The sequence below is a fragment of the Toxoplasma gondii genome, chromosome VIIb, assembly GCF_000006565.2.
Source record: "Toxoplasma gondii ME49 chromosome VIIb, whole genome shotgun sequence".
NCBI classification, from domain to species: Eukaryota; Apicomplexa; class Conoidasida; order Eucoccidiorida; family Sarcocystidae; genus Toxoplasma; species Toxoplasma gondii.
Genome location: NC_031475.1, coordinates 2,748,420 through 2,767,653, shown reverse-complemented (window position 1 = coordinate 2,767,653; position 19,234 = coordinate 2,748,420). Strand labels below are relative to the sequence as shown.

The 19,234-nt window shown below is 50.6% G+C and overlaps 7 protein-coding genes across 7 annotated transcripts; 2 read left to right on the top strand and 5 right to left on the bottom strand.

Moving 5' to 3' along the window:
- Positions 1 to 1,696: 1,696 nt before the first annotated feature.
- Positions 1,697 to 2,233, bottom strand: TGME49_259570 (CMP/dCMP deaminase, zinc-binding, putative; the record flags this gene model as incomplete). Its single annotated transcript, XM_002365110.1, has 1 exon — positions 1,697 to 2,233. The coding sequence occupies one exon, from the start codon at positions 2,231 to 2,233 to the stop codon at positions 1,697 to 1,699; it is 537 nt and encodes a 178-aa protein (XP_002365151.1).
- A 176-nt stretch (positions 2,234 to 2,409) lies between these two features.
- TGME49_259580 (hypothetical protein) lies at positions 2,410 to 4,234 on the bottom strand (the record flags this gene model as incomplete). The annotated part of the gene is made up of 8 exons (XM_002365111.1): positions 4,074 to 4,234; positions 3,914 to 3,984; positions 3,623 to 3,679; positions 3,417 to 3,463; positions 3,148 to 3,191; positions 2,850 to 3,049; positions 2,594 to 2,680; positions 2,410 to 2,466 (listed from the first exon to the last, which is right to left on the bottom strand). Exons 1-8 carry the CDS (start codon positions 4,135 to 4,137, stop codon positions 2,410 to 2,412), a joined length of 627 nt encoding a protein of 208 aa, XP_002365152.1. The 5' UTR covers positions 4,138 to 4,234.
- Positions 4,235 to 4,741: 507 nt separating this feature from the next.
- TGME49_259590 (membrane protein, putative) lies at positions 4,742 to 5,725 on the top strand (the record flags this gene model as incomplete). Its single annotated transcript, XM_002365112.1, has 8 exons — positions 4,742 to 4,891; positions 4,951 to 4,955; positions 5,031 to 5,124; positions 5,182 to 5,210; positions 5,268 to 5,327; positions 5,385 to 5,447; positions 5,504 to 5,566; positions 5,621 to 5,725. The coding sequence occupies exons 1-8, from the start codon at positions 4,822 to 4,824 to the stop codon at positions 5,723 to 5,725; spliced, it is 489 nt and encodes a 162-aa protein (XP_002365153.1). The 5' UTR covers positions 4,742 to 4,821.
- A 247-nt stretch (positions 5,726 to 5,972) lies between these two features.
- Positions 5,973 to 12,031, bottom strand: TGME49_259600 (hypothetical protein; the record flags this gene model as incomplete). The annotated part of the gene is made up of 11 exons (XM_002365113.2): positions 10,828 to 12,031; positions 10,527 to 10,633; positions 9,937 to 10,179; positions 9,487 to 9,621; positions 9,062 to 9,139; positions 8,639 to 8,717; positions 8,294 to 8,446; positions 6,789 to 7,933; positions 6,484 to 6,560; positions 6,178 to 6,341; positions 5,973 to 6,001 (listed from the first exon to the last, which is right to left on the bottom strand). The coding sequence occupies exons 1-11, from the start codon at positions 11,630 to 11,632 to the stop codon at positions 5,973 to 5,975; spliced, it is 3,015 nt and encodes a 1,004-aa protein (XP_002365154.2). The 5' UTR covers positions 11,633 to 12,031.
- Positions 12,032 to 12,574: 543 nt separating this feature from the next.
- On the top strand, positions 12,575 to 14,466 carry TGME49_259610 (hypothetical protein; the record flags this gene model as incomplete). Its single annotated transcript, XM_018781213.1, has 4 exons — positions 12,575 to 13,270; positions 13,492 to 14,057; positions 14,169 to 14,203; positions 14,315 to 14,466. Exons 1-4 carry the CDS (start codon positions 13,052 to 13,054, stop codon positions 14,464 to 14,466), a joined length of 972 nt encoding a protein of 323 aa, XP_018637048.1. The 5' UTR covers positions 12,575 to 13,051.
- Positions 14,467 to 15,581: 1,115 nt separating this feature from the next.
- TGME49_259620 (hypothetical protein) lies at positions 15,582 to 16,787 on the bottom strand. The gene is made up of 6 exons (XM_002365115.1): positions 16,485 to 16,787; positions 16,408 to 16,423; positions 16,272 to 16,358; positions 16,166 to 16,207; positions 16,010 to 16,048; positions 15,582 to 15,950 (listed from the first exon to the last, which is right to left on the bottom strand). Exons 1-6 carry the CDS (start codon positions 16,716 to 16,718, stop codon positions 15,913 to 15,915), a joined length of 456 nt encoding a protein of 151 aa, XP_002365156.1. The 5' UTR covers positions 16,719 to 16,787; the 3' UTR covers positions 15,582 to 15,912.
- A 242-nt stretch (positions 16,788 to 17,029) lies between these two features.
- Positions 17,030 to 19,056, bottom strand: TGME49_259630 (hypothetical protein). Its single transcript, XM_018781214.1, has 4 exons — positions 18,770 to 19,056; positions 18,151 to 18,295; positions 17,970 to 18,023; positions 17,030 to 17,843 (listed from the first exon to the last, which is right to left on the bottom strand). The coding sequence occupies exons 1-4, from the start codon at positions 18,807 to 18,809 to the stop codon at positions 17,600 to 17,602; spliced, it is 483 nt and encodes a 160-aa protein (XP_018637049.1). The 5' UTR covers positions 18,810 to 19,056; the 3' UTR covers positions 17,030 to 17,599.
- Between the last annotated feature and the right edge of the window lie 178 nt (positions 19,057 to 19,234).

The following is a 19,234-nucleotide window of genomic DNA, read 5'->3' as shown; positions in this document are numbered from 1 at the left end:
CGATTTTATCAGCGAGGGTCTCACGCAGTCTAGGCGGTATAACGTTGACTCTAGGGAAAGTGGGGAAGGGCATACAAAAAGATGGGAAAAGGGCTTCTTGGAACTTTCTGAATGTACGACGATCATGTGACACATAGGTGACCCAAAGAAGAACGCATCACTCAAAGAGGGAATAAAAGTTGAAATCAGCTTGTCGGTACCCAGAGTAAGAAGTGAATGCTCGCGCACATTCCCGACGGTCAGTCAGCAGTCGGCCGCGTGAATAGCGGAGACAACGAAATTGCTGGCAGCGGCAGAAAATATTTCTCCCTCAACTTTTCTGTACCTAATGTCGCCGGTCTATTTGTCTTCCTCTTCAAACATCCCAGAATGACATCAAGAGTTGTAAGGAGGCCAAGAGAAAGCCAGCCTCTTCCGCCGACATGGCGTTCGTTAATCGATGTAGTGAGCCATCGTGGTCCGACGCTTTCCTCGTCTTGCGGAAACAATCTGGGCATGCACTGGTTGTTGTTGAGGTCACCGGGAGACAGGGGCCTCCCAAGAAACCCTCCACCAATAACATGCCTTCATACTGAGTGTATACACTCTCACTTAGGTGAGACGGGGCTGTCACGACAAGCAAGCGTCAAATCAGAAACAAAGCAACAAAGGCCATCGAAACCGCAGTGGCTACGTCAAGCTGAAGAAGCCATTGAGGCGAAGTATAAGAACATTATCTAATAGTCTCCACATCCAAGTCGTTTTTGATCGGCATCGTGTCAGTATCTATTGGCGGAGTGAGCCAACCGAGCAACACAAAATGCGACACGCGACTCCGATCACCTGGGAAGCCTTGGGACCCGAAAGTAGCCGTATCCTCATTATCAGGGTGAATAAGAATGACACTCTCCACCATTGATTACAAATAGTATGTGCAATCTTTGGTTACACCCCGTGCTGCCTCCTGACGAGCGGGACGCCCGTTGTGGATTTTCACTACCGGCCATGTGCGACCGTCAATCGAGACCGGGAACGTCCATGGATTCAATCGTAACCGGTACAAACAATACCTGGAGCGGCTAAAGTACTTCACAGGACACCTGGTACTGGAGCCCATCAAACCACGGCCTGACACGGTCTTCTCTTGTTCAGTTGTAAACAAAATCCGAGCTAACAGCCCGTGTAACACTACATCTGCTCCGTCAGTAAGATTAATGCTGCTTCGTTCGGCATATATGATTTTCTAGAGGCAAAATCCAGCTGGGAAGGAGACATTAAGGCGAATGAATGCTCTGCGGCATTATTCTTTGGCATGTGTGGAATATTTTCGCTATTTAGACCCAATTTTTTTTATGGAGGCCGTGACACCACATCGGGGCATCTTCGATTTACTGCGGACCAAGCCGCCTACTGTACTTGTGAACCAAGGAATACGCTGCAGAGGCCCTGTACACGTTGAGAGGCCAACTGTTATCATCTACTGCAATCGGCTGCATCCCCCAACGCCCCACGGACACATGCGCAATTTTAGACGGGAAATTTACCGGGGGGGACGATCCAGCCGGCGAGTAGCTCCAGTACCTCCTTGGCACAATGCGACACGCCGCGCTCGATTTGTTTCCGAGAGGACTTCAGGTGTCACGCCTGGCTGTTCTCTTCAGGTGGCTCAAGCTACCGGGATGACAGGCCTCCCGCTGTGTGGTTCTGAGACAGTGTACTAAATCTTGCGATGTCTCTTTTCTTCGGGAGCGTTAGGATTTCCACGCGAGTAAAACGACCGCAGAAGATCGATTGCTTCCTCCCTGAAAATTCCCGAATAGCACTCTAGGCCTTTCCATTGTTCAGAGAGCCTCTTATGAAAACTCAACACAGAACCACATCCTCCGAATCGATCATTCCCGCACCCGTAAAAAACCCTTTTCACACCACTACACTGAAGCGCAACAGCACACATGACACAAGGCTCACACGTCACAAACAAATCAATCGAAGACAGGTCCACGCGTGGTTCGACCCCGCCGATGTTAGGTGGGGGAAGCAACGCCATGTAAGCATCCAACGCTTCGAGCTCGCAGTGTCTCGTTGCATTTTTTGTTCGGTTTGTCGCGTTCCGACCCCTGGACACAACTTGTCGTGTCTTCGAATCGACCAATACACAGCCAACGGGTACCTCACCTTCTTTCAATGCGAGCCTCGCCTCTTCAAGAGCCGCAGACATAAAAAGCCTTTTATCGGCTTCGGTGTATTCAGCCATGGCGAACAGCAACGGTGCGTTATGCTAAGGCATCCAGTCTATAGAAGATGTGTGGTGACAAAACAACGTTCAGCTGTCGCTGTGCAAAGAATTTCTTTCGAAGGAGACCAGCAGCACGTCACTCCAAAGTAGGCCTCGAGCCACAAAGCCCCAGTCCACCGGGATCCTGATTCCATTTAGCTTTCTTTCACCTCTGCTTCGAGCCTGTCGAACGCAAACTCTCGACCCGCAACCTCGACAAAAACAACAAAACCACAGGCGACAAATGGAAAGTGGTATTCCTCGCAAGAAACACATGCTGAGTGAGGAAAGCATCACATTAATACCCACTTTCCCGGAGGCACGTTATGTCTGGTTTACCTTCATGACTCCGTTGTTCAGCGTCAGTGTCCAGCACGCTGGTCTGACACCAGATAGCCGCTTTCCCGTTTCAGCAGGTCTTGTCACCTACGCAGGAATCCACAAAATAGCTCATATACATATATATGGCAGCCTCACAATCAGGTACAGTCCCGGGCGGAAACTGTTGCTGCACTCCAATATTGAAGAAAAGGTGAATTGACTAAGGTGAAGGACCGGGCCAAGAAACGAGAGCGTTACACCGACCTCTGCTTACTCTCTCAAAAGTCCCGATTATGTGGCCTTGAACAGATTCTCGCACGTCGACATCTGTTAAATCGTCGAGCAGTGGTGGCGTGCGTCCTCCTTCTGAGGTTAAGAAGGTAATCTCTTCTTCGGAGAGGTATACGCCTAGGGAGTCTTGCAGCGCTGCTTCTGTCGGCTGGTCCACATTTGCATCCTCAAAGTCGTCATCGTCTGAGCAACCACCATATGGAAATAATGCTGTGTTCAGTATGCAGACGATATTATTTCAGTACAAGATGAACGCGAGATCTTGAGGGAACATCGCTTACCTTCTGGGAGTGCCGTGTACCTATGTCGGACTGGTTGATCAGAGCTGAGAGAGCAAAGGTTGCCACAGACGCCACAGACAAACACTCAAAATTGATTCAGTGCCTGCGGAGTTTTCTCCCTTTACAGTTCAGCCACGAGCAGCCTCAGAATGATGTTGCAATACATGTACTTTAGTCTCCGCAGAAAGCAAATAATTTCGCACGGTGCCACTGTGCGCTGCCAGACATGATCCTGAGATCAGTGTGACCACATGTCCAGGCATTCTTACTTGTGGATGACGCTGGTGGTCCGCCGGCGTTGCGAGCGGGATTCCACCTGAAAACGACAACGAAAGGGCATGACCGCGTTCACCTGAGTGCTTGCTAAGAGTTAGTTTGTTAACAAATAGTCTATCCCACGAAAACGCCATATAATGGTAGGCTAACCATCAGTGAAGTTATCAAATTCAGTTCCGGTTTAGAGCAAGAAACGTACTCTGGCAGAGAGAGGTGATGGGTTTGCCAGTCGAGACTTGATACCTTCCTTCCATGCCTGCAACACAGCGGAGGCAGGACAACATCGGCTCTCAATGCGTTTAGCCACATGCACGCGGTCACAATCGAGCGACGGGGTACCGACAACTTCGACCGTCCCAATCACGGGCCCGTCAAGAATAGTAACATCCCCGACACTGTAACTCTGATGAAACAAGAGCCAAACAACTGCTGGATCAATCGTGGTGAGTTTCCATGGCATCATATTCATTTAAAGGCCCTCTTTGCTCACCGCGACAAAAGCCGCAGCCGTCTCCTCGTCAATGGTGGAGAAGTTTCCTGCCTCCAAGTCTCTGTGCAGACCTACAGGCAAGCAACATCCAGGAAGAAAAGGTTCTTCACCGAAAGGGCACATCAGACACGAGCACGATTTTGGAGGGGAAGCCACTTACAGTCCACAATGCTGAAATAAACCGCCTCAACTGGAGAGGCAGGAATTGTTCGAGATAGGCTCATGCTGCGAGTGATTGGCCTGTCCTTTCCTGGAATTTACATCGTCGAAGGATGGCATCACCAAGATGTTCCGAAAAAATTAATCACGTTGTGCTATTGTGGACATCTTTTCTGCCACTACGTTATCACGTGAGGTCGCGGTTGCATGCACGCATGCTTGTGACATTAACCGGCGCTGGCGTTTCAAATCTTCATGAAACAGTCGTCTGTACTACAGAGGGTGATGAAATGCCCCACAAGCAGATTAGACCACAAACGATCGGATGTTATTATCGGAACCAAAAACACTCACGGCCACCGAAATGCACGTGGAAAAAGTGACCAGATATATCCTATCGGACACCCATGAAGTCCACAGCTTGCTTGCTTGCTCCTGGTACTGCGGCCTTTAAAGAAGGGTTTTGGAGTAACTTCAACTCTAGCAGACAAGGCCCCTTTGAAGAGAAATAGTATGTAAGAAACACTTTCAGATACATATAACTTTAGCCAACAGTTTCCGCGCAATCCACGCGTTCGCAGACGCCGGCAACTCGGGCAACAGGTGTATTTACACCTTAATTTCTAATAGCCGCAGCTCATCATCAGTTTTGCGGCAGAGTGAGCAGCTGGCTTCAATTTGTTGGCAATGATTGCAAGCGTCGTCCAAGAACAAGCTTTCCAGTCTAAAAGCTGGAGCGATTTTGTAACATGACAGACAACGACTCTCTCACTGCCACCAGAGGCGCGCCTCAGCGGCCACCTGCGGGAACCTTTCAGAGTCCGTAAGACGTCTTTCTCCGTGTAGTGGCACTACTTGGAACTGCTTGAAAACTCCAGGAGCGGTACGTGACTACCGTACTCGACGCGTCTTAATGAACGGTTTTCGATATTTGGCTTTGGTTTCATGTCGACTTCAGGCGATCGCTCTCACGAGTGTCTCTTCTGTAATGACTGGGTCCTTCTTGATTGTCTTCCTCTTCGAGTTAAAATCAGAGTGTGATGTTCCTCTCAGTAAGGCGACGGAGAATGAGCGCGGAGTTCCATATCTCACCCGACTGCGTTCTGTAGACTGGTGGCTCTTAGGATGTATATTTTTTGTAAGATCCAGAACACAGCATCAGCTCTTTATCAGCACACACATACGCGTGGTACAGAGCATTCCAGCTACCTACATTACCAACTTGGTCAAGAAACTTTACGGCTTCGATGCTACGGTCAGTCGAGTTTCAAAAATGGGCACAAAAAGGTGCGAGCAGACGTTAGGTGTACAGATCGGTATGGAAATTGTTTTGCTCGTAATTGGTTTCCTCTGGATGGCCATTGGCACAATTGGGGTACGCCACGATTCTGGGCTGCTTGACGTAGACAAAATTCACTCACCTACATTCAGATAAACATGTCAACGACATGCGAGTCGACTGCGCCACTGCTGTGGTGGACCGTTTTTATTTCAGTACGAATTCAGCATTCGCGGTATACCAACTCCTGAAAACAATCCATCCTTCAGGTGACCCTGTTCTGGTCTATGGCTGTGGGAGCCACGTTTTTTCTACTTGCAATCGTGTTGATTCCAATGGCTTTTACCGGAGGGAAATCCCCTGGATTCGTTTAGACATTGACTGTGGTGCTTCTGTCAGGGCACTACTTCTTAGTGTGCGTAACAGCATCCTGGTGCTGAAATAGGTGATTGGAAGATTTCTGTCGTATATTCCAGTTACTCGAACAAAAAGAAAACACGTAGTGTCCTTTAAACTCGTATTCAGAACGCCGCCTCTCCAGTTGGCGGTGTGTTATTATTTGACGTGAAACAGGAACAACGAATCATCGTTTAAAGATAAAGCAGCGATACCCCTGTACCGCTAGCGAAGAGGTAGGTCCACCAGCTGTCCTGAGAACAAGGGCAGATGTTCAAATCGCAGTGACAGATGCACGAGTGCCAGCTGCACAAATCCCTTTAAAAGAAGCTCGAGTGGCTACGACTGCAGCAGTACTTTTTTCATCGTAAAGTGCTTATCGTCTCGACATAACATAACTAATTCTCTGGTCTATGGTCGGATATCCTACCATCGACAGAGATGCAGCGCCGAGGTGAGAAGATTAGAAGGGCTCGCCGGTCGAATAAAACTGTTCCTCTACACTTGCGGATCGCGACGGCAGCCGCCTCGAAGGATGGAAACCTCAACAGAAACAATCCGTCATTCTGCGCGTTGAGCCGATCGGTTAAGAACCTGCACGTAATGTTGCAGTTCCACAGCCACACTCACGATTGGCGCTGCGCCGCAAAAGCCGCGCGACATCGGTGCCTCCCAAATACAGACACGCAGTTGCCATCTCCGGAGCATTCTTGTCGCTGAACACACGCTGCCTTACTTCTGTAGAACGACGTTTGCCATGTCTTGGTCGTGTCGGAGAACAGGGAAGACGGCATTGACATCAGCCGAGTGTCCCTAAGAACAACAATGACGGCAATATCGATGTGGGAATCACCTTCCAGATGCCAAAACGCTATTCGTTGAGGCGTCCCGGACGCTGGGAAAGACTACGCTATCTATTATCCGTAACGAGCCTACAAAGACACGGAATGTGTACCCATGTAGTGCGTCTGAAGCCGAATTTTCTGCTGGAACCACGCCACAAGAATGTAATCCCATGGCTCCGTCAGCGTCACATCTCACCTCAACACAGTCGGACCGTTCTTCAGGGAAAAACGTCTCCTCGTTTAAATCGCCCGTCTGGCTTAAGGTAACCGCAAACAGGGATTCGAACCGACTGGGTTCCGAAAGTTTTATATTGAGGCGTCCGCCGTCCTGGAACTGTGTTGCATTTTCTGTTGCCTGTACCGAATATGGCTGTTGAGAGGGTGGCGGGTCAGCAGCAGCCGATAAATATGGGTCTGTTACGGCCTTGCTAGGTGGAGCTGAAGCACATACGTCAGATCTGTGTTGGTCTCCACTGTCGGGTACAGTTCTAGAGGAAGACTCTTGGGGACGTTCAGAAGACGAGACCATCGAATGTTGTGGAGCCTCCTCTGTACGGACGTCCTTCCCACTGCACTCCACCAACGCCGGGGGTAACGGGCATGAGAATTCTTCTGCGTTCAGTGCGTTGGGCACTACGCCCCCTGAATGAATGCGCCCTTCGTTTTCCAGAGGTGCTGGAACGCCTTCACTCTCACCGACCTTCTGAGCGGCACTGATTGGAGCGGTTGCTTCACCGGACAGGTTTGCGGCCCCTGTTGTTGGGGCTTCTGCCTGTAGTCCTATTGGTGTCATGATAAACGCGCCCGGCTGTTCATCCCCGACCAGTTCGAACGCTGGACTCTCTCTGCCTAATTGCCGGTCAGAGTACAGCAGTGCTTGCTGTTCTGGCAACAAAACAGGGCTACCGGTGAGGGTGAAATTTTCTGGCTCATTGCTTGGGAGCTGAATGCAGTTCACATCCCTTTCTGAGGAATATCGTGAACGCGGCGACTCATCATCGACCCCTGAAGTCGTGCCCATAATGTCCTGAACATCTGTGCATTCGTGACTTGACGAATGTGACAACACGAGCGATGGCGATGGTGACCCATCGCCAACACAGACAGGTACAGAGGCGCCATCAGCTGGACTCTGAGGACACAAGGCTGTCCTCTGCGCTGCTCCAGCACCGTCGGGGGGACAAATAAAGTACGGACTCGGGCGATCTGAGCGGGCCTCCACGACCAGGTCCTTGTACCCATAGATGTGGGGATTCGTCATCTCGATCCGGCATACGCTGGCTGGGACCGACGACGCAGATCGGTCACATGCGAGCGCATATGCCAGTATGCGGGCAATCTCTGTCGAAAAGGGAAAACAGACGGTTGGACAGGAAGCCACACAAAACTTAAGGAACAAGCTGGAAGTTTAAAATTCGCGCCGGCGCTCGAATGATCCATGTTGTCATCACATGCACTTCTCCCTGAGGCACGCGTGGGCCACTGGGAGTCCCACCGGACGTCGTCTGCCGCAGTCTGTGGAACTGAATGCGGCTCTCCCTCAGATTGAGACGCCTTCACACCCCTGGAAACTGCCCTGTTCTAGAGCCACCACACTCTTACATTGCTCACGAGGGGAAATAAGATACCACTAAAATGAAGAAACAGTCACAATCACCCCATAACTGAACGCCACAGCAGCCAGACTGGATTGAGACTCACCATCAGCAGCCAGTCCAAAAGGCAGGTTACTTGCGACAAGTGTCTTCTTGTCAGCAGCATCTTCAACGTAGAGAAGTCGATCTATGCAAGGGACGCCAAAGATGCGAAGATAAGTGCTGCACGCCCGCTGTTTTGCCTCTACTGTGTCGAACTCTGCAGAAATAAAACAGGCATGCGAATGCAGTCATCGGCGGGCATCTGATACACCGCCAGCCTGCCATGAATGTTCAAAAAATGATTTCCAATCTTACATGCAAGGTTGTTATTCTGAAATGCGTCAACAGTTCCAGCATCTGCACAGCACTTGAAAGTGATCCTGGGCGGACATTTTGCCACAGCGCCTACCTGCTATGGCAAAGATTGGTGAAAAACGGCCGCGGAGTTTATCAGACGATGCCTTTGCGCCACGCTTTTGGAGTGACGCCTGCACACCAAATCATACAATAGGGTCCACATTAAGCCAAGATGCCTCCGTTCAGGGAGAGTCACTCATGACGTTTCGAAAGCAAACAAGCAACAGATATCGGGGAACCTAGTAGCAACTCGGATTCACAGACAGACATAGTAAGTCTTCGCACGCCTCAGCGTGCGTGTGACTCGTCTTGGACGCGAGTAGGAAGCAAACGCCCGGCAATGGAGGAAACATCGTAGATACCATTCGTCACAGAAAGGGGATAATATTTACGTAGTACTGTAAAGCACGGCAGCTGAACATTAGGCGTGACGGCCTCCCAATCATCAATGCCTGACGGGCAAACCTTTTCTTACCTCATCTCTTTCATCCACCGTTCGCAGTCGGTCGTCAAAGATCTCGAGATTGATGATCTTGCCACACCCTACGAAAGCCTGGTTGCACACGCTCAAAGACAACGAGGATGAGACGTAATAGATACCAATGCGTGTACTTGCTGAGCCGAATGTGGGGGCAAAGCATTCATTTCCCATCGACACCGTTCCTGAATGTGGACAGCAAGGGATTAGAAAGGCAAAATTGCCTTGAAAACAATTGTAATACTGGGCACCTCTGTAACCAGTCGACTTGTGCGTATCCCGGTGTGATTTGTCCACGTTTACTTGTAAGTCAGGGCGGTGAAATATCGCTCGGCGAGACAATGGTGCAGCGCCCCTAAAAATGCCGAAAACAGCGTCACTAGGTCCAGTGCAGCGTCAGTAGGTCCAGTCGACTGTCTTACCTCCTTTATCGACTTTCGGATTTTCTTTCGGGGACCGTGAGGGATATTCGAGATGAACACGAGCCGCTCGGTTGTGCTGCCAGGAGCCGGTATCGACGGATCTTCGATATGCACCATAAACTCCCCCACGCGTTTCTAAGCAATGATACATCACAAAAGCAAGTCTGGATCGTGTGGTATATGCATTGGAACAATGCCACTCTAACGAGAGGGATGCTGCTGCACAACTCAGGAAAACACGCGTTCCGTCGCAATGATATGCAACTTTGAGAAACACCCACCATTTCCGGCTGCCTCCGTGATTAAGTCAGTGAGGCATACAGTTGTGTTCACTACGTAGCAGTTCACAGAAGCATTTGATAGGCACGTCCGTGGTAGTCGACGAAGATGATACACAGCGATTCCACGGAAGAAGTGAGAGACTTGAATCTCGCCATGGCGGAGCCTTACATCCTGCATACGTGTTGGCGCCGGTGGCCTGCGGGCCACTTGCCGAACAAGGCCATCAGCTGTTGCAGCTACGCCGATATCTCCCACGTCGCATAAGGCCTCGTATTGGTCGACAATTCGCCGACCGGTCTCGTTGGGTTTTGTTTTCTGGGTCTCCGGATAAGCAGCTCGCGTTAAGAACCGCGCAGCCGATGTGTAATCAGAAAGTCGAGACTGAGGTACGCTCTCGTGGATATCGTCAGCCTGGAGAGAAGGCACGCATCCACATCTATGACGCTGGATATTCCGCAATGAAACATGGGGGCCACTGTACTGCGCATGCGGGGGGCTGGGACTCCTCCAAAAAGCTCCATGTTGTGTGGACATATATTCCCAGTCCTGAGGTTGCTGCAGATCTGCGCCAGGTGAAGCTCTTGTTTCGGTGGGCTCGTTAGTGTTGTACGGCACGCGAGAGAACCTGCCGTGGCCGCATAAGGGCAACCGCGCAAGACACTAAACCACGAAGCAGGGGGAGGATCACTAGAAGCGAGCACATTCTCTGCCTACCACACACCCCTACCGTGCCCTCGTCTGAAGCACAGCCTGCTTACCGGGAAATGTCGCGAGCGCGCTAGCTTCGCCAGCCGGTGGAACTGATCGGGGTTGATGGCGTCAATACAACGGGTCAGGTGTTCAACTATCAGGTCTTGGTCTTTCGCTGCATTCACAATGCATATTGACTCGCAAAAAGAAACCCCAATAATGCAACAGTCAGTTTCTAGATCAGAACGTGACAACCAGTCGAAATCAAGAATAACTGGATCTATTTCCTAGCTACTGGCTGGAATATATGAACGAAACTACCAAGAGCGGAAAGCGTCAGCAGGAAATCCGACGCAGCGAGCTTTCTACCTGGTATAATCTTCCTTATGGCACGGATGGCTGCGTCCCTGCTGGTGGGTTTCTGTCGTTTTAGGTTTTTGTACTCGACGAGTCTGATAGCAACTCGGCACAACTGGGCTTCGTTCAGAACTTCGGCGCACGCGCGGACGAACTGAGAAACGCTGTAACCACACGCGCGGTTTTCTAGTTCTCGAGTGCCTGTGGAATGATCTTGGGAAACGGCCATGGTTCGGGTCACTGAAGAAGAAGTCCGGCTCCGTTTGTCACTCCTCATGGACCACGCCAGCGGCTCTTGCAGGCGGGGCGCTGTCGTTGGTATCCCTGTTTCATTCGATGACGGCAAACAACATAGTTTCTCGATCCCTGAAGCGCTTGTCACATGCACGGAGGTATGGAAACTTGGACCTTTGAGCGACCGACTCGCTCTCAAGGGGGGAAAGAACCGGGCCGAAACCCTAGGTGAGAGTAGGGGAGCCGCAAGGGAAGCGGCCGAGACGTCTACCCTTGGGGCTCTAGACACCGGGATATGTTGACTGGAGCATCGGCAATATGGAATATCTGTGGCTAACGACATTGTCCACAGATGTTGCTGGGCCTTTAGAGGAAGTCTGTTAGTACAGACGGGGGGAACAGCGGCCGCGTGCAGTGACTCATAAACGGCGTGACCCCCTGGATTCGTAGGCACCCGTCGCACCCGTTGCCACCTTGCGTCCTGCCGAAACTGAGGGAAGACATCGCGACGAACAGCACGGCTCAAGTGCCGCATCCCCGGCAAAAGAAGGTGTTCAGATTCGCCAGCAGCCAGAAACGCCATTGTGTGAGGAGGCGACTACAACCAACGGCCCAGATAGTCTTCGATTTCACGTATCGCAACCTTCTTTGACGAATAGGGGTATGGCAGGGGACGGCTCCGCAAATGCGAAGAAACCCCCCACTCACGAAAGATGCCAAGGCATTGGTTTCATGCTAGATCTACCGGCTCTGACGAGAATAGAACGAATCGATATGCCTGCGAATACTAACAGATGGTGGGAGGAAAGCGACAAGGTACACAGCGAAGATCACTGTGCAGTGATCACTAATCCGTTTTCACAGGACGAGTATTTTTGGGGTAAGTGGTCAACTTGTGCGACAGAAGGACGCGACGGGCCCGACTGCACATTGAAAAACGGAAGCCAGTAAGACTTTCTCATCTTTCGCCCGCCAGTATACTGGATAGCACTGACGACAACTGTAAACTACCCGTAGCGTTTTCTTCAGTTTATTTCAGAAACAACACAAAGGAACTTTGCCACGGTTCAGTAACTTCAGGCCCCGCAAATCATCTGAAGCATGCGCGGGCTTTGAGCCTCAGTTGGCTCAAGGACGAGGCACCGTGTATAAAAATTGGCTTTTACTCCAGCGTACTTTCGTGTAGCATCGAATAACACGTGAAGGGAATTCCATGAAAAAGAAACGTTCTTCAAGCAAGCTCACAGTCCAGACGCACACCCGTGGAATCCGCAAACGGCGTTCTTGTCTGGAGATCCAGAGCTGTTGCATGCAGCGGTGTCGAGACAAAACAATAAGAAGTGTCCACGCTTGATTGAAAAAGCATTGCATGCAACAACGAGGCACTAATATCCAACGAACACTTTCACTACCTGTCCTTTCCGGCACACTGCGTACGAATTGCTGGCACTGAGACCACAGCGTTAAATCCGCTGCAAGTGTCGTTCAGTATGTGGAAAGTCTGTATTAGCGTTCCTCGCAGCTGAATGAGCAGGGCAGAGATGCTCGACCACGGGCCCCTGCTGAATATGTATTGGCTTTCCGGCATTGTCTCATGGCTTCGCTCCAAGCTCTGTATTTTCTTGTTCCCTGTGTGAACACCTGCATTTCACGTCATTGTACATTGAGAAAGTGTGAAAACACATATTTTTATGTGTACCGCCATATGCATATCGGACACCGATATTTTCATGGTTCACCTCTGCTTTTCCATTGAACTTCAGTTAATAGCAAGCCGCTGAGGCGAGGACAGTTGACACTTGTTTTTTTAATACGTCTGTCCTTCTAGACCAGAAAGGAACCATTTCTAATGGCCGCCACCTCTGCATGACGGAGCTCGGTGTTCAACACCGGCGGAGGAGGCAAACGGACCACAGGTTACCACGATATGAACAAACAAGTTCCTGAGGCTACATGATAACTGTTATGACAGCGCATCAACGGCCGTGTTTGTCCAGAAACCATGGCAGAGGAACGTCAGCCGGTCTCCAGCAAAGCTCCCGGGCGTCTGACGCGGCGGGAGGCAGTGGAACTCAGCTCTAGAATGCAAACCTGGATCCGCTCGACAAGATACGAGCCCACTTCATACGAGATAAACGAGTTTGCGAGCTGCTGGATGAAGACTGTCGCGAGTGGCGGTTTAGTGGGCATGCTGGCCACCACTGCATTCCGACGAAATTTGGTGAGGAAACTCTTCGAATGCTCGGCACATGCATTCTAGGAAGAATTGTGCAGCTCTTCGGCTCATTACTTGGTCTCGCTGTCATCGTCATTTGATTCTTTACGACTATACGCGTGCATTTCTATCGGGATAATTTGTGCAGGCGGTTAGTTAAGAAGTCCCTTGGGGCCTAACAAACTACCGAAAAGTACCGCGGTTGCTCGTGCGTGTCACTTCTGCAGGGAACTCAACTAGCGACCTTCCTCATTGGATCGACCATCGGGTCAACGCTTATTTCCCCGACCCATCAACGCCGGCAATGGGAAAACATAATGGAGAGGCCCGGCTCGGAGCTTGGGCGTGCAGCGAAGTCCGTCCTCTCCGAGTTGCGAGGTAGCGGTGACTACAGGTCAATTGCTTCTCCGAACCGAATGAATCTCTCGGGTCCGCTCCGTCACGACATGCTTCCCGACTCCGGCAGATATTCAGCAAAAGCTGTGGCACCAGTACTGGCACAGCGACCGGAGGAACCTAAGCGAACGACCGTTGTGGTTCAACGCTCATCAGAGCCGGCGACCGCACGTTTGGAGAGGCAATTGACTTCATTGGGAGAAAGCGGTCCTGAGCGAAATTTGTCTGCACGCGATTATGAAGGATCTCTTGAAGGGGAACCAGGGACACAGTTGTCGTCTAAGGAGAACAGCCTTGAGGAAGTGCATAGTGCACAGAACGGTTGGCACATACCAAACGCGAGCGATGCATGGCAACCAGTGAACCTCGGGCAAAACAGTGCTGACCGAGCAGAGACGTAAGTTCTGTGGTCTGCATTGGTCAGAGGTTCGCGCCTGACACATTTTGTCGTGTTGATTTCATAATTGCCTCATTGTACGATTCCTGGATTCATTCTGTTGTCTCGCAGGGAATCGACAAAGCCGGAGCTGCTACACGTTGCCGGTGAGCACGATCAAAAATATTGGCCACCAGTGGAGTAGCCATCGTACACGGTCGCACAAAGTATAGGTCAAAATGTTCCCTTGCTTGGTCGTGTGTGTTCCTGATGTTCAGCTGCTCCTACGTACCGAACGTGGGACGAAATTCGTTCTGAAGCAATGTCAGGTCGGCGACATTCCAACACGTGGGATGAGCTTCGAGCTAAATTGCAACATTCGTCAATTTCCCCTCCAACAGCTACAGGAGGCACCGAACATCGAATTTAGGTTAACTACCAGTCACCTGGACCTCGGGTGGACATGCTGATGAGAACAAATTGTTAGCCCGGGACACCATAGCCTTCAAGCAGAGGAAGGTGTGTAGACCGCGGAAAACGGAAAATGTACAGGAGGCTCGAAGACAAATCGTTGAGCACCTTCCAAAAAGAAATGTTGTATGTGGTAGCTGGTGCCCGCCTTCGTCCAATCGTAGAAAATGCCGTGTGTCCCAGGTGTCTCTGTGGCGCACTCTCTTCAATCCGTCTGCTGGATAATTATACCAACGTGAGTTCAGCTGGAGCGTGCATTTAACCGTTGCAAGGCTGGCTTCTTGCGTTGTCTCAAAAGACCCATACGCGTGATCAGCGGCCATTGCATGATCCGTCCTCAGTGTAGACATTCTACAGCTTAAGCTTCTGACCGTCTCCTCTAGTGAAGTGCGTGTAACCGCTCGTTCGAACTATCGTCTCGGAATTATTGCGCATTTTGCCTTCGGCACCTCGCCTGCCTGAGTATGACCTTGGTCCAGGTAGCAGGATTACGTTCGACCGGTGAGGGAGCATAAAACAGATTTAGGGTCAAAGTGACTAGAGCGGGGCGGTGGTGTCAAAGTCAGCAACGATTGCAACCCGGTCCTGTAGAAGCTTTTGTTGTAGATGCTCAGCTGATGTAAGTATATTTAAGTGTTCCTGGAGATTGTGCCAACGCATGATTGTAACGAAATCTGCAGCGAATGGATCCGGTATCAGCTAGATCTTTTGGTAGCTTTTCACCGAGGTGCCGTCAACATGGAGTCGTAACTAGAAATTACCGCTGAGTCAGGACACGGCCAGTCGGCGAGTGCATCGTGGCTCTCACATTACCCAGTACCTCTCACGAACGTAAACGCGATGACAAGCACGCGTCTGGAACTGGTACGGTCGCAAATACAGGTGATGCTAATGACGTGCTCCTGTGCCGTCGGGCGTTTCTGTTGGTGTCCGTTCCGGCCAGGAAGGTGCATGTGGAATCGGAAGGCTGGTCCCTATAAACGTGCCTGCGGTTGGTTTGAAACAGTCTAATTGGCAAGGGCCCCGTCACCAGCAGACGTGCTGCCTGTTTCATGGCACAATGCTGGCTCTTCTAAGCGTTCAAGTGTGCCAATTGAGAAAACACGTCAATTAGAATGTTTGCCAGGGTACCGAAAGAATGCATCACTCCTTCAAGTGTATGCTCCGATGCTCAGAGACAAAAGGCGAGCGCACGAACGGATGCAAGGATATTGAGAGCAGACAGCGTGAAGTCTGGAGGGATGGGACTGGTGCAAGGAAACAGTACCCTGGTGTCGCCGGAAAATGACAAGAAATGGTGGTGTCTGAAGGGTACGAGTATCTCTTGCTTCCGTACACCTTCTGATACCTGCTTGAACCCCTGAGAGCGTACTAGTAACTCCTGAAGTAGAGTAGTGGCGTTGTATCAGCAAACAGATATGATCAGGCCGCGGGCGTGTCGCCCTGGTGCGTAAGGAGGAGGAAATATTTTTTGATTCAACAATAAACAAATTCACACTCACAGCGTCTGATGCCAGACTGGCAAGCAATCCTTCCAACTCCTTCAGTGCCTCTGCTGGTGAAGTGCTGCTGTGTGACTCAGAGTTGTCTTCAGTACGGTCGACTTGTTGCTACGGGCAGGAGTTTAGAACACTGGCCTGTGGCATTGCCTATTCAACTTACCATTCTAGGGTTTGATGGTTGTAATGCACTAGCAGCCCCTATTTTTAAAATAGTACTACTCTATGCGCGGCCATGTGATTGAGAATTCATCTTTTTGCACACCTTCGGAAGGAATCCAGATCGGGGCACCGTGTGCTGACCATGTTGACTTTGCTCGCTGCCGGAGGCGTGCTCGCTCTGCCAGGTCCTCTGCGGAGCAGATGTGTGCGTATGAGAATGTTTAGTGGAAATATATTACCTTCGAGCTGAGATACCTGAATTTGACACATTAGGTTCCTTGACCTACGAAAGAAGACGTGAGCCTAAACGTCGTACCTGCTTCTTCACTTCGTGCCGCAAATCTAGCAGTAAGCTACTGAGGTCGCTCTTCGACAACCGCAGTTTCCTTGCAGGCTGAAGCTTCAATGCAAGGCTTGGCTTGGTTGGGCCGAAAAGACCAGGCAGCTGCCGCAGCTGGTGCGCTTCAGACTGTTCTAATGCAGCGCACGGAGTGAGACAGTGCAAGAGTATTAGGATGATACCAAGTATGGCCATGCTAGGGCTCCCCATTTTGTCGTATAGTACCAAAGAACGGAAACCTATGAGACGGGATACAGCATCACGGTCAGATCTTTCGACCGCAAAATTTGCTTTCAAGTCCTGAGACCTTTCACGGATGCGGTGTCCATACAGTGGTAGAGCTGATCTCACGGATACTGTATAATTGCAAATACCAAAAACGAGGCTCCCGTCAGACGTGGAACCTAGTGATAGTCTTCGTATCGCATACTAGAAACATCTGCACGGGTCCACCAGCTTAATCGAGCTGCTATAGATCGACATTGAGTGGCGGAGACTGAGTTCTACAGTGCCGTGCACGAGGGCTGAAATTTGTGGCGTATGTTCCAGAAGGTTGATCCGTAGTAGGAACGCTTGTTAATTACGTAATGCTGATAATTTGTGACCGAACTAACCAATCCTAACATGTTTACTGCTTAGGAAGTAGCGAATCGCAACGGTGGATGTGAAGAGAGGTTGATCATACCTTGCTTCCCTGGATGACAAGGCGCCCCGCCAGCCACGTCGACAGAACGTCATCCCCTCTTGTACCTTCTATTCTACGAAAAAAATCAAGGGAACCTTCACCCTTTACATGAAAATGTTTACCGCACCAGAGGTGGCATTTCACGACTACACGGTATCGGCAGCCGAAGCCTCCTGCTGCTGATGGAGACCTTGTGGTATTCCTGTATCTTCTTCGGCAGCCCCGCAGACCATGCTTGAGTCTGCACGGGAGCAGACCACTGCATCCCCTGAGGATCCTCGTCTTCCTGGGTTGGCAGTCGATAGAAGAGCTCTGGGTAAAAACCCTCTTCGCGGAACACCATGCACATGTGAGCGTGCTGGTCCGTGGCTTCACGGACAAACTCGGGCCATCGGCTCGCCTCAACTTATGCACTCTTTTCTGCAAGCTGTCTCAACTGCTTGGAATAAACTGTATCTGCTCTCAAGCGATCTGATGGGAGATGAGTGCCGTCAGAGAGGTTTACTTGTGAATGCATCATGACAAGATTCATGTCGCCGATGTGTGCAACATAAGGAGCTTGCCAGTAGTAGAAGTCGACACTTGCGCCCTCTGGCAAACAAACACGGTGACGGTCCGATCTGATGGTAGCTTGGTAATAATCTTGGTGCCTGAACGCATGACAACCCATCACGTCTCCACAATGCACCGACCACGGATACGGGCCAATGCGTAGGCCGACTCAAATACCTGCTGAAGACAATTCGTCCAACGGAACAATGAAGGCGCAAGCTTACCATTGCCAGGCTTCTTCAGTCATCATCCGAGTGCCATCAGGGGCGACACCAGACCTGAGGACAGTGGATCACATGCAGGATGCACACAGAACTTGAAACAGTATCGCTCGCGAGGCTTCACCAATAACCACTGTGTTGCCTCAAATACTACATTCAGAATTCACACGGTATTGACACGTACTTGAGCCACGTTCTCATCTCTTCGATGACTTCAGCCGGCGATTTCACGGTTTTCCAAATAACTTCAGTACCAGCATATCGGAGACCCTCAGTTTCCATTTCTGTTGTTTGGGCGGTCTGGAGAGAGGGGTTCTCTTCCACGACACCTGCACGCACACAATCACATGATTTATCTTTTGCAGCACACCCATTGAGATTCATATGCTGAGAAAATCAGACGCAAGCGTTGCCGTTCAAAGACCACACAGAGATTCTCCAGTGGGGCTTGTTGTGCCACTGTCCCAGTAAAGGAGTACGACGAATAAAACATCACGGGCACGGTATATTCCGAGTAACAGGAAAAATTCAGGACCATCAATTTGGCTGCAGCCACCGTACAAGCGGCAAAACCCCACCCACGAGGTCCACAACATATCGTTCAACATTACATCCAGCCTTTCGTATATCACGTGCCAGGGCAAACTATCCGGTTTGAGGCGGTATAACAGCCCGTTGTAACCAGCCACACGCCAAGAAACTCACCAGCACACAGCGAAAACAACAAACGACATACGCAGCGTACGGAGGAAACGACACATCTGCGTTAGCGGTTTTGCCGTATTCAGTGGTTGAGCACTTACCCTCATCGACCGTCCTGGTGACTTCGCTTTGTTCCGCCATTGTGGCAGGAAACAGTCTGTTGACCGCGGTGCAACGGAGACAAAGTAAGCGGTTGAGGCGTAGAAAATGTTAAGCAACACAGATATATATACCAGGAAATGAAACCCAATGATGGCTGTTAATTGCTTCGCGTCAAGGGAAATGAAATATCTGAAAGGAGAAGTTCTACACAAGTGGGAGCTCTCCTTTCTCGACCTCACACCGACTCAAAAAGTGTTCGGTTTTGCTTGACCACGGTGAAATATCTTGCCGGGCCGTCGACAATCCTCTGGCTGGAAGGGTTCCTAGCCGTTGCCCGCGCTGCTCGGGTTGCTACTCAAGTTCGCCTTTTATAAGGGCCCGCGCATACGTGTTTGCTCGTAGTCGTTTCCCAAGACCAATGTGTGTGCGTTGGGATACCATGAATCAGGTGACCGGCACAATTT

Bases quoted from the DNA above. Each gene is read 5' to 3' on its own strand.
- TGME49_259620 (XM_002365115.1), bottom strand. From the start codon at position 16,718: ATGGGGAGCCCTAGCATGGCCATACTTGGTATCATCCTAATACTCTTG. The intron at 16,208-16,271 runs GTGTGCAAAAAG...TTTTAAAAATAG, and splicing joins GATCTGGATTCCTTCCGAAG to GGGCTGCTAGTGCATTACAA. The intron at 15,951-16,009 runs GTGAGTGTGAAT...CTTACGCACCAG, and splicing joins CCAGTCTGGCATCAGACGCT to GGCGACACGCCCGCGGCCTG.
- TGME49_259630 (XM_018781214.1), bottom strand. From the start codon at position 18,809: ATGGCGGAACAAAGCGAAGTCACCAGGACGGTCGATGAGG. The intron at 18,296-18,769 runs GTAAGTGCTCAA...GTGTGCGTGCAG, and splicing joins CACCAGGACGGTCGATGAGG to GTGTCGTGGAAGAGAACCCC. The intron at 17,844-17,969 runs GTAAGCTTGCGC...TCATGCGTTCAG, and splicing joins ACTGAAGAAGCCTGGCAATG to GCACCAAGATTATTACCAAG.